Here is a 13,172-nt window from a genome sequence, read left to right as displayed (position 1 = left end):
TTCTCAAATTCCGTCCTTCCCTTTCTCCACACACAAGGGGAAGAAACTGTGTAACAAGTCACAGTTTGCTGTTTCGCCCTGGAAACTGGTTTGAACAAACCATAAAGTTAACAAACCAAAGCATCAGACCAAGGTCAGATCAGACCTTGTTAGCCAAATCAAATCTCCCTACTTCATTCTTCTAATAAGAAAAAGATAGAAAAGGTTATATTTATTATGAATGGAGTTGATACTATTCACTGTTCAGAAACTGGAAAAAGGAAATTGTCTTCTACATATGGTGCAGCATTCAAAAGACTGTTCTCCAGAAAGATTAAACATGGCACCTAATGAGATTCAGAAAAATCCAAGAGGACAGGCCCATTGATTGTTATTACCCATTGATAAGGAGCCATATTTAGAGGCACTACACTGATATTCAGTTGCTAGGGGACAACAGTTGGGAGGGCTATTGTTTACATAACCTGCTGGTGGACTTCTTGCAGACATATGGTTGGCCACTCTGGATAACAGAATACCTGAATGGATGGACACATTGGCCTGATTCAACAGGCTATCATCATCATCATCATCATCAATCTTGATGCCATCATACATAGGAAAATAAGCAAACACTCTCCCTTCAGAAGTCAAGGAGATAAAGAACCACATAACTTTTAGAAGACATCTGAAGGCAGCCCTGTATTGGGAAGTTGTTTGATGTTTTATTATGTTTCAATATATGTTGTAAGTCACCCAGTGTGGCTGGGGAAACCGAGACTGAGGGGTGGGGTAGTAGTAATACTAGAAGTAGTAACAACAACAACAACAACAACAACAACAACAACAACAACAACAACATCATCATCACTGGTAGGGGAGTGAGGTCACAAATGAACAGAATGTGTGGGGAACTTCATTCACATTCTCTCACAGATGAGGAAATTAAACTTCTCGAAGAACAAATTACTCCCAAGGAAATAGATAAAGTACAAAAAGACCTCTACCCTAAGAAATTCCCCCGTCCAAATGGCTTCACCGCTCTCTACTATAAACATTACAAAGATATTTTGATCTCCTATATGCCCAGATTTTTCTATGATATCTGAATAGGGAATACCTTATCAAGAACCTGGCTGGAATCTAAAATTGTCACAATACCCAAGCCATTTATGGATCCATTACAAGTAGAGTCATACTGGCCAATTTCAGTATTATAAGATACTTGCATTGATCTTAGCTAATTGAATAAACTTACTACCCCCAATCAATCTGGCTCTGTCCCTTGGCATAACATAGCAGACCACATAATAAAGGTATTAAACCTTATCACTCTTTCCAGACAATCAAAGTCGCCGCTTTCAATCATGGCTCTATATATTTGAAAGGTCTTTGACTGCTTGGAATGGAATTTTCTGGTGCTGGTCTTCAAACAATATAAAATCTGGCCCTAACTTCCTTCCACGATTTACCAAAGTACTCCTTTTAAAATATACAGGGGAACAAATCAGGAGTGTCCCCGCTCCCTTTTCCTTCTTATCTTAGTTTGATAGCTAGAGGCTCTAGGGCTAAGATCTGGCCCAGAAGTTTCTGGTGTACTCTTCAGAGATAAAACATACACTCTGAGTGTTTATGAAGATGATATAATGGTTACCACAAGAACCTCTTTGCAACAGTAAGAGCTTTGCAAAAGGAATGGACACATTTTGGCAAATTCTGAGGACTGTGTAAATTTTCAGAAATCTGAAGCTGTGTGCTTTAATGTTCCCCCTAAAATAAAAAAAGAACTAGCTACCCTATTAAAAAAAAATCAAACTGTCATACAAAATTGAAATACTTGGGTATCTTTATTACTGGAAGCGTAAACAGAATGCATAAGGATAACTACAAGCCTCTTTGGCAAGGCTTTAACAGAGAGCTGTGCACATGGAAATGGAAGAGCTAGGGTATCTAGAACCTGTGGGGAAGAAATTTGCAAGGAAACATGCAGGGGGAAATTCAGAAGCATCCATGAACACTACCCTTTCAAAGCAGTCGTGTTGTTGTCATCATGCCTCTGAGGCCCTGCACTTCTCAGCAAGGAGCCTACGAGGTGCAGTCAGAGCCAGGGAGTCTCAAAGGGCTCACAACAAGTTGCCTGCTTCCTTGGCACTGTCCGGGGTACTGAAAGATTTGTTGGCAACCACTCTGATTTTCTAGGATTGTGATCCTGCTAATAATCAATCCCTTCCTCCTTAGCCACACCCTCTGCTCTAGACTTGCATCTTCCCAACCCACTGCTAGCTCTGCTTTTACCAGGACTGGACACATGTTAAACATCACGCACACAGAAAAAGTTTTAAATTCTGTTTCTTCATTTAATTACATGTAGTAGGCTAAATTATCTTTCCTTCTTCTTAGTGTAGTGTGAAGTAATAGTGACACCCACTGGCAAGAAGGATACTCTGGTAAACTTCAATGGAGAACAAATGCAGCTAAGACATACATTTGTGTAACACATATAATACTTAGCACAACTGTTAACAATGCAGGACAGTACACTGTTGTACTATGAAGCTGGACCTTGTGATAGTAATCACTGTAAATTGGATGCTAGGAGGTACTGCACTTATTCCATTACATCTGGGAAAATGAAAAAAGACTATTCTCAAGTGTTGGTGCAAAATATCCTGCTCAGTATTTCCATATGCTGAATTACTCTTTTTTTTTTTAACAACTTCACTTTCAATATTGGCTTATAGCATTTCAGTTTTAGTGTGCTTTCAACTGCTCCTCAGAATTTTGTTTGTTTATTTATTCATTTGTCCAAGTCCTCAGTAATGCAAAGAAACATTTTAAGAAAAACAACAACACCTCACTCTTCCTTTTAGGGTTCTAATGTATTGTCAAATTCCTGAGCCACTCTCTGTTGTGTTAAAAACATGTTGCAGAATGCACTCACAATTAAACATTGGTCTAGAAGGTTCTAAATCTTCTCCCAGCATTTGGCTGGTAACAGCTCTGCCCTAAGTGCATCTATAGTCATATAGGCTGGATGAAGACTTATTCAATATATAAAGAAACTCCGCCTACACTTCAGCTCATGCAAGCTCAGGTATTGCACACATCTTCCTTCTAAAGCATGCACGTTTCTCTGAGATGAGCCTTATGGCTTTGGGACTGCCCAGTTCCTGGGAGCCTGAAAGGGCAGCCTTTGGGCAATTATGCATAATTCTGTCTGAATTGTAATTAGTTGAGATATTTGGCTAGAAAGCAGATAAACTCTTTTGATTTTCCTTCCATTTACTTAGCTAGTTGACAAATGGCCTCCCCTCATCTAACTTGTGCAAATTTAAACACGAAAAGGGGGACCCATGGAAATTCAACTCATCTCTTTTTATTGTAGAGCAGGTCACTATAGCAACTTCTCACGCTCCTGGTTCAACTCTTGACTACAAACTAGTAGTTCAGAAAGCAATCCCATTAAAAGGTAATTACGCAAAGTAAGTACCCAACTGTCTCATGTAAAGTATCAGGATAGGCATGCCCTTAATAAGATAAGAGGTCTTACCAGATCCTCAGTATATTCTTATTTAAACTGTCTGAAAAGACTTCAAAATGATCATTGGTATCTTGCTGACCTTATAATAATCCTCTTGAGCAAATACTCCAAAGAGTCTTGGTGTTCCAGTGACTCATGGCAATATGCAATACTGTTATGCCTGGCATCTGCTAAAAAGGCAACTGGCCAGACCCACCAAGTTGTGCTCCAGCCTGGCATAATCCTTAACCGATTCTTCCCTCTGCCAGCAAAGAAGATGGATTAAAGAGTCTGGAAGTCACCAAACTGCAGTCATATTTGTAAGGTAGTAACCAGGGCCTACCATAATGTGGATCTAGTACTGGAGATCTTGAACAAAAAGGAGGCTGTAATATTTAATATTAATTGTTGAAATTCGAGAAACCTCAATTCAAGTAGAAGAACTTTGCTTCATAAAAACTATTGTAGTACAGTGGTACCTTGGGTTACAGACACTTCAGGTTACAGACTCTTCAGGTTACAGACTCCGCTAACCCAGAAATAGTTCCTTGGGTTAAGAACTTTGCTTCAGGATGAGAACAGAAATCGTGCTCCGGCAGCGCGGCAGCAGCAGGAGGTCCCATTAGCTAAAGTGGTGCCTCAGGTTAAGAACAGTTTCAGGTTAAGCATGGACCTCCGGAACGAATTAAGTTCTTAACCCGAGGTACCACTGTATGCGTTATGAAAGGTCTTCATTTCTGGTTGAAATACGTAGCAAAACTTCCTATATGGGACAACAGAATCATAGAGTTTTGTCATAATTGCAGTACTAGAAAATAAGCAGTTGACATTTATTTTGCCTGCAATGTTGATTTTTTAAAAGTTGTTTTTAATGTTTTTAAAAAAATAAAAATAAGAACCCTCACTTTTAAACTGAGATATTTTGTTTGGTTGAGACTCAACCTCCTACAGTCAGTCAGGTTCAGGATGTACTAAAATAACACTGCCTGGCCTTGGCATTGAGAGAATTCCTGACCTAGGACAATTAACAACTTAATGGAATTTACAATGGTGCCTCGCAAGACGAAAATAATCCGTTCCGTAAGTCTCTTCGTCTAGCGGTTTTTTCGTCTTGTGAAGCAACCCTATTAGCGGATTAGCGCTATTAGCGGTTTAGCGGCTTAGCGGCTATTAAAGGCTTAGCGGCTTAGCGGCTAAAAGGCTATAAGCGGCTTAGCGGCTTAGAAAAAGGGGGGGAGCGGGAAAAAATCGCAAGACTCGCAAACCGTTTTCGTCTTGCGAAGCAAGCCCACAGGGAAATTCGTCTTGTGAAGCAACTCAAAAACGGAAAACCCTTTCGTCTAGCGGGTTTTTCGTCTTGCGAGGCATTCGTCTTGCAGGGCACCACTGTATTTGGATCAGCTAGCAGATGCCAAGCATAGCATTCTGTCAGGGAACTGCAGGCAGCAAGGGAGGAAAGTATTAGAGGATACAGGTAACGATCTCCACTGCTCAGTACTGAGTCCTCCTCAGAAGACAGAGAAGAGGATAGTGAGTCTGGGGAGGAAGGGGGGCTGCAGAGAGGGGGGGATCCACGTCACAGGGGAAAACGGAAGGGGCTGAGCCGTTGGCTCTGTTGGTCTCGAGGGAGAGGGAAAAGAGAAAGTAGTTAGAGCAACACGTCATGGGAGACGGGTCGCTTTGTTTGTTCTGCATGTAATCTTGTCGGAAGCAAATAAAGAAAGGAATTTATGGCTGGCTGTCCGGAGTGTTTCTCTGCTAAGTGCAGCAACGGAGCTAGCAGGTGCTGACACATTCTGTCTGTTTTAACTGAACTAATTTGTCATTTCCCTGTTAAGCATGGCTTCCTTCATCTGCTTTATTTTGACAGCTGTCCTGAGACTCAATGCTGCAGCAGTCGTATTAGATGGGCACAGATAATGGTTGTTATGGGCGGTATCAACTTGGTCTTAACAAAAGCTTCCACTCATAATCGGTCTTTTAGCTGAAAGAAAGACTAGCAATGCCCTGGCTTTGTATGGTGGGCCAAAGTTGAATCACTCAGCTGTCAAACTCATTGTGAATTCTGGATTAGTTGGTGTGTTTCTGGTGACAAGCTAAATTAGGGATAGCCAACTAGCAGCCTACAGAATGAACCAACTTCTGAAACCCTCCTAAGCCATATTAATAGTGCTGAAGAGCTGTTCAAAATTCTATTAAAATTGTAATTTAGGTCAGTATGGTAAAAATGTTTGTCCATAGGTAAGACACCTTAAAAAAACAAATAATCCACCTTTTGAAAGTTTTTACTTCCTTATGAGTGATCACCCCTCCTTTAAAAAGAAACAACTTATATAAGAACTAAGAAAACAGATCTGAACAAAGACAAAATAATATAGATTGAACAAAAGCAAAATACCTTAACTGTTAAAGGTCAGGGTGAAGAGGTGTCTATTCAGCATACAGCGGAAGCTATACAGTGGGGATGCTGGGCATTCTTCTGTGTGGAGGGAGTTTCCCAATTTAACAGCTGCCACCAAGAGAGGCCTCACCTGGGCAACCATTCCTGCACTTCTCAGAGTGGTGGGACTATCCTTTGCTAATCCTAAAACCCAGGAGGTTCTGTAGCGATAGAGGTGGTATTTCAGATATTAGGGAACCTAAGTCATTAAAAAAGCAATATGAAAACCTTGAATTGAGCCTGTAAACAAACTGGAACTGGTGCAGCTGTTTTAAAGAAGAGGATATATAAGCTCTAAATAGATATCTGTCCAGTAATCTGGCTGCTGCATTTTGGACTGACAGAAGTTTCTGAAACATTGTCAAGGGCAGCCCCATGTAGAGCACATTGCAGTAATGGAATCGGAACATTATAGGAGCACTGAGTACAATGGCCAAGTCCTCTGTCTAAGAGGGGTTGTAGGTGGCAAACCAGACGGAGCTCGGAATAGGCACTTCTAGTCACCTAGGCTTTCTGAGTCTTATCCTTCTTTGCTATGTGTAATATTTCAGATTTACCTGAGCAGATAAGTCCTATGACTGTGAAGTCCTGACTGCAAGATGGAGTCAACTTTTATTACACTACTTAGAAATTCTGAAATTAAAGGGGCATATAAATAGCTGAAATAAATATACACATTGCTGTATAATTTTGTCTTCAGGATTACAGCCCAAAGCCTTCTGGAAAGTATTATAGTTTATTCCACTCACAGAGGAATGATTTTGATAATTTCAAGTTCCACTTGACTAAATGCGTAGGCTGGTCCTTGCTGTATACTTCTGTGCAGCATGACTACTAAGCAGATTCATTTGCTCTTGTATTTTTATAAAGCATAGTTAAATGATCACTGCTCTAATTCATGTAGATTCTGTAGTTGAGTGGTATTCATCTCACAGCAACATGAAAATGGGCTGAGGCTTACTGAAGACCACACAGAGAGTTTTATTGGTCAATAAGAGATGTGAACCTCCATCCCAAGTTTCTGTGCACATTCAGACCCAGTGCTTTAGCTGATACACCAAACATAATAATTAATAATTATAATTAATTAATTAATTAATTATAGCCCACCCATCTGGCTGGGTTTCCCCAGCCACCCTGGGCAGCTCCCAACAGAATATTAAAAACACAATAAAAACTTCCCTAAACAGGGTTGCCTTCAGATGTCTTCTAAAAGTTGAGTAGTTCTTTATCTCCTTGACTTCTGATGGGAGGGTGTTCCACAGGGTGGGTGCCACTACTGAGAAGGCCCTCTGCCTGATTCCCTGTAACCTCACTTCTCACAGTGAGGGAACCACCAGAAGGCCCTTGGCGCTGGACCTCAGTGTCCGGGCTGAACGATGGGGGTGGAGACACTCCTTCAGGTGTGCTGGGCCAAGACTTTAGTAATGTTAACCAAAGATGAATCTTTAAAAGCCAGTTTTCCAAAGGTGGCAATTTGTGGCTGCACTCAAGGCTGGCCCATCAGTGAGACAGACTGAGGCAGCCACCTCAGCTGGTGGAATCCAAAGGGCACCTTCACGGGTGTGTTGTTGCTGATGAAGCGAGGAGAAGTGGCAGCTTCTGGGTTCTGGCAAGATCTCATCTGAGCAACTGCTAGATCATACTCTCACAACCTTCCTGGGACCCTGGTTAGATCACATGAGGCCTCTGCATGATCATGTGAGTTCTTGTGAGATCTTGCCAGAAGCTGAAGCCACATGATCCCTCTAAGTGAGTCTTTGGTGGCAGCGGCAAGGAGGATAGGGTGTGAATGCCACCACAGGGCAGCACCTTCCCATTTGGCCTCAGGCAGTGAAACAGAACGGGCTGCCCAACTTACCTGGGAATAAGCCCCACTGCAGTCATTAGGACTTACTTCTGAGTGGACATGTATAGGATTACATAGTGTGTTTCCAACTAACGTGAAGGTCAAAAAGAGTCATGGAATCAAAGTAGAGGCCTGGGGGTTATGGGATTTGCAATTTTCCAAATAAACTGAGAATCAGTAATCCTTCATGAAATAAGAAGTATAAGCAAAAAGAGGTTTCGGTAAGCAGTCATTGAAAAGGCCTGTGAGTTTTCTTCTCATTGAAAAGGCCTGGAAGCTCTGCATCTGGCCATTTCTGATTCTGTTCATGTTGATTCTGTGAACAAGCCATAGATTGTGCTGCACAGGTTTCACACCTATTTGTAGTCTTGCAATTGTGATTACATCAATCCTCTAAAGGCGAAGTGGGTATTTATTTCACATCTGTAATATGTTCACATCTGCAATAAGTATGTTAACGTTTGCTATTTGTGAGCATATGCAAATGTGGTTTCTGCAGTGGAGTTTATAAACTGAAAGGGTTTGCTGCCCTCAAGTGGTTAAATTTTAAGCCATATTGCATTTCTCATCAAGGCTAGATTTGTGGCTTCAGACATCTTAAGGGCCGCATTCAACGAAAGAGTTGCACTAGTGCAATTGGATTCTCCTCCTCTCCCTCTGCACAGCCAGTGCCCTTCCCAGATCTGTTTCGGAGGGGTGGGGGGTGGGGAGGGCTCACAACAGATTTAGGGAGTGCACAAGGGAAGAAGAGGGAGGAGAGCATTCTCTTGGAACAATCTGCTTAAGGCTACTTTGAAAACAATGCTCATCCTGTGCTTTGGTGTGTGCATGCTATATTCATTACTATGTGGTATGTTAGAAGGAGAAGCTGAAATAATACATGAACAAATGTAGAATGAATATTCTTCCATATCTTCCTTGGGATATATATATTTTTAAGACTGATGAATATGAATTCTTTTTTTCTCTTCAGGGACAACCTGGTCAGATGGGGCCCCAGGGCCCAATTGGGGCTTTGGGTTTAATAGGACCCATTGGTTTGCCAGGAGTAAAAGGCCAGAGGGGTGATATTGGTCTGCCTGGGCCAAGTGGACAAAGAGGAAGTCAGGTAGGTAATAATAATGCTCAAAGAAAGTGATTTAATGTTGTGATAACAAAATAAAGACAATTACAGTGTGAGCCTCAATAGTTCTCTTTCTTACACGGTGTAAGAATATGTATTATGCAAATCTTTCCTTCAAGTTAAATTAGTTTTAAAATTAATGCATAATTTAACATTTGTTGCAATTTAATCTCTCCAGGGTCCTACTGGCGTTCCAGGATTTTCAGGTTTAGACGGTATACCTGTAAGTATTCTACAGGTGTTCATGTATTTTATAAGACTGTAGGATGGTGTTATTGCAGAACTAAAGGTTTTATTGGTCCTTTTCTGTACTTCTTGCTGAATGAAAGTTCATAAGGGTTCCATCTATATAAGGACCAGAAAATTCTTCAAAATTCTTCCTATCTTTGAGGAGAGCCAATCATGACTTTCATTACAAAGCTAACAGATATAATTTACAAGATGCTCACACCAAGTATGAAAACCCTTATGCAAATCATGACTTGAACATGATTTGAACTGTGTTAGATACATTAACTTTATTGATATTTTTTCCCATTGGGTTTCACACGGCAACTTCTCAGGGTTGTGGTGCTCCAACTCACATTGCAACAGGTAACTACTGAAATCTCACTGAGGAGTGGTTTTAGCATAAAAATGTTGTCAAAAACAAGGTGAATGTGTCACAAAAGTTTGTGCTTTAGCCAAATCATTATCCTTCCCCTGCCCCATTTATATGAATTTGCATTTTAATGTGATCTGTTCTAGGGGTTACCAGGACCTGATGGACCCAGAGGTAAGCCTGGCTTGGATGGGTGCAATGGCTCAAGGGGAGATCCAGGATTTCCCGGAGAGGCTGGTCGTATTGGCCCAAGAGGCTCCTTCGTGAGTGAAAGTTTATTATGACCTTATTCTAACTATTGTATAGAACCTGAGTTGGGAATGGGTGGACCTTACCTGAACTGGATCACCAGGTCATACCCAGCTTGCTCACTGAGATAATTCAGAGGAAAACTGTTAGCTGCATAGTTGGGCATTTGGTGCCACCAGTCTTCTAGCAGAGATTGGGCAGGATTATAAATCATTTAATGTGTCAATACGAATTGAAGTCGTTAATGTAGCAGTTGTTGTATAAGGGCTTGTTATTTTGACTGCAGTGTATTTGATATTAAAAAGATTTGGAACAAGAAATAAAGTAAATCATCAAACCATCAATTCTAGCACATGGGGGGCACCTAAATTATATAATCTGGCATCTAAATAATTGGTATTAGTAATTGTGTTATAATTTGGCATTGTTATAATGAGGCTATTATTGGATTATTGTAATTGAATACTAATAAAAATTATTATATATATAAAAAAGATTGGGCAGGCTTTCCTATTTTTGACTTTCTTTCATCTCTTGAAGACTTTTTTTAATGCCGAAAAACCTACGCAGTTGTTTCAACTTTTCTTGGGCAGCCAGTCTTTTAAATGTTTGATCTGTATTTCTATTTGTATTTTTAGTATGTGTTTTATGTTTTAACATCATAAACCAACACAATATTTATTATGTGGCAGTACAGAAATACTTCAACAAACAAATATCAATAAATAAAATATTTGCATTGTCCAAATCAAAGACTACTGTTATACGTATATCATTGCTTTGTTTTCATAAGCCAAATCATAGAACGACTCTGTAATTCATTTGGTTTTTTTAAAAAACTGTTTCTATAGGGTATTCCTGGTCAAAAGGGAGAAAAAGGAAATTCTGTGTATGTTTCTCAGTTCATTAAAGGGCCTTCGGTAAGTGCAATGAGATATTATTTGGACAAAATCTTACTGAAATTCTTTTAGAAATGTACTTACATGTCATATGGTTTGCACATTAAAATTTTCATTGGCATGGATATAAAATTCACAGGGGACATCCAGTGGTGTCATCCTGCTTGTGCAATGGGACTCCTCCCCCGCCTTGTAGCCCAATGCCCTCCTCAAACATCTGGTCTGGATGGTTGGAGGACCTCCTGGAGCAGATTGTGGGTTGAAGGGAGGAGGGGAAGGGGATGCCATGTTGCATCTACCAGCACAGCACTGGATATCACTCCATGTAATTATAATAGTTAAGAAATTTTGTAGATAACGCACATAATACAGGTGAATGCTATAACAGAGAAGGAACTATATCCAGGTTGTTTGGGGAACAATGTCTGCATATTCCAGACACTTCTAGCAACAATACATTACATAATTATGGAATTTATTATGGGTTTAAAAATGATGAAAATATACCTGTACATAATCAGAGGCCTTTCGGTTGCCTTACTGAAGGATTGTTCATTGAAACGTGTAATGGACAAAGATAAGAAAGTCCTGCTTTGCCATTCTCTTTTCTGAAACATGTTTTCCTTTTTTACTGATGTGGTTTGTTTTAGGGTGAAATTCCATGTATGCCAATTTGAAAGCAAGGCCCACAGAAATAAGTACAACTTAACTTTTGACTAAACATATATGGGACTGGATATTCAAACTTGTTTTAATACAGATCTGTAAACGTTGTTATCCTGACCCCTTATGGAATGGTAAATTCATTTAGGCGAAACAAATTGCTCTGAAATAAAGTTGTTATTAACATGTATTTATTGAGCAAAATGATATGTTGCGCATAGTCCATTTATTGTCTATTCCCTGGATAAGTGATATCTTAATGTTCACTATCTTATCTTAGATTGTCTGCATTGCTTCCTTTTTATATTGTACTGTAATTCATGATGCTATGGTAATGCGAATAGCTACTACAAAGAGGTGTGTGATCTAACAAAGTGGTTATGGTTACAGGGAGAAAGAGGGGATCCCGGATCCCATGGTATGCCTGTAAGTCCCTTCATTAATTTCTTTATGTTTGGTTTGGAGCAATACAGTCCATATCATTGAAAGTTTACTGCTATACATTGTGGGTAGCTATGAAATCCTTTCTGTCTGGCTTGAAGTCAGTAGCTGCTCTCTGCAGTTGCATTAACATATATAGCAACTCAGAACAAAGATCACTGCCATTGTGTGTCTGTACCACTGACAGATGCCTTCAGCAGTGTCTAGTGGTGGCATATAGATTCATAGAATTGTAGAGTTAGAATGGACCACCAGGGTCATCTTATTTCCAACCCCCTGCAATGCAGGAATCTTTTGTCCAACGTGAGATTAAGAGTATCATGCTCTATCAACTGAGCTATCCTTGTGTGATGATCTGCTCTATATGTTCCAGTTGCCATGTAGAACAGTTATTCTGTGAGGAACTACTTCCAACAGCGTCCATACATGAATTGTAACATAAGCCATACCTGACACAGTGGACTTGACAAGAAGTTGAGAAATCTCGATAACAATAAACAAGTGCGGAGCTGCAACACAATGTTGCTGTGTATTTCCAGCTCAATATGGCCGCTGTGTGGGTTGAGAGCCTATGATAATTAAGGCCTCTTCTATTTTTAAGATTAATTAAAATTGTTTTTCATTCTCTTGCATCCACCTCAAGATGGATCTGTTGCTTCCGTTGCCTTCATAGCCTTAGACTTTTCATTCCTGGTTTATGTTTTGATTTATCTGCATTAATGCATAGTTAGCTTGTACACAGTGTAACCCATGAATCCTTGTAGATCATTACTCTTAATGAAAATCAAGTAGCTGGCTAGTGATGGTGTTTGACTGGAATATTGCCTACGGGCAGTGGGCCAAGTTCAAATGGGGAAGGCTGTTAGTAGCTGGATGAGAATACTGAAGCTGCTACACGAAACATCAACATTTTCTTTTGATGGAAAACAGAATGCTGCTGTTGTGTTTTTAAAAAGAACATTGTTTCCTCTCTTCCCAGGGCCCCAGAGGAGAACGGGGACCCAGAGGTCCACCTGGATTTCCAGGCCAACCAGGCATACAGGTACAGTGCTGACATTTTTATTTCATCCCTTCACTGTAAGTGTGCTAGGATGGGTTAGCCTTCTGTCTATCTAGTAGTTCATCGCCAATGTGAATTTTGCATATTATACACAAAATTCATGTATTATACATGGATATAAATGGGAAATTGGAGAATTGTTAGTCTGCTCAAGTTTATACACATTCATGAATACACATTTGCAGATAGGTAATGCTCATTATCTAATTTCTTCAACTGAAAAATACTCTTAACGCCAAACTTGTGAACACTGAGCAACAAAAGTGACCAGCGACTTAACTAAAGATTCACCATGGTGCTATATAAGAAAAATAGGGGTAGGCAGTCATTTTCCCCCTATAAGAGAAT

At 40.1% G+C, this 13,172-nt stretch overlaps 1 protein-coding gene across 3 annotated transcripts in view; it reads left to right on the top strand.

Annotated features, from left to right (window-relative positions):
• The window catches only part of COL4A4 (collagen type IV alpha 4 chain), a 76,170-nt gene that overhangs the window by 14,666 nt on the left and 48,332 nt on the right, over positions 1-13,172 (top strand). For all 3 annotated transcript variants that reach the window (XM_053390081.1, XM_053390079.1, XM_053390078.1), the window contains exons 5-10: positions 8,762-8,896; positions 9,090-9,134; positions 9,659-9,775; positions 10,613-10,681; positions 11,714-11,749; positions 12,744-12,806. In XM_053390081.1, coding sequence (XP_053246056.1) covers positions 8,762-8,896; positions 9,090-9,134; positions 9,659-9,775; positions 10,613-10,681; positions 11,714-11,749; positions 12,744-12,806 — 465 coding nt within the window. The remainder of the gene's footprint in view (positions 1-8,761; positions 8,897-9,089; positions 9,135-9,658; positions 9,776-10,612; positions 10,682-11,713; positions 11,750-12,743; positions 12,807-13,172) is intronic.

This window comes from Podarcis raffonei, chromosome 5 (assembly GCF_027172205.1).
Source record: "Podarcis raffonei isolate rPodRaf1 chromosome 5, rPodRaf1.pri, whole genome shotgun sequence".
Classification (NCBI taxonomy): domain Eukaryota; kingdom Metazoa; phylum Chordata; class Lepidosauria; order Squamata; family Lacertidae; genus Podarcis; species Podarcis raffonei.
Note: the sequence above shows the minus strand (reverse complement) of the source record. Positions and strands in the feature narration are given on the sequence as shown.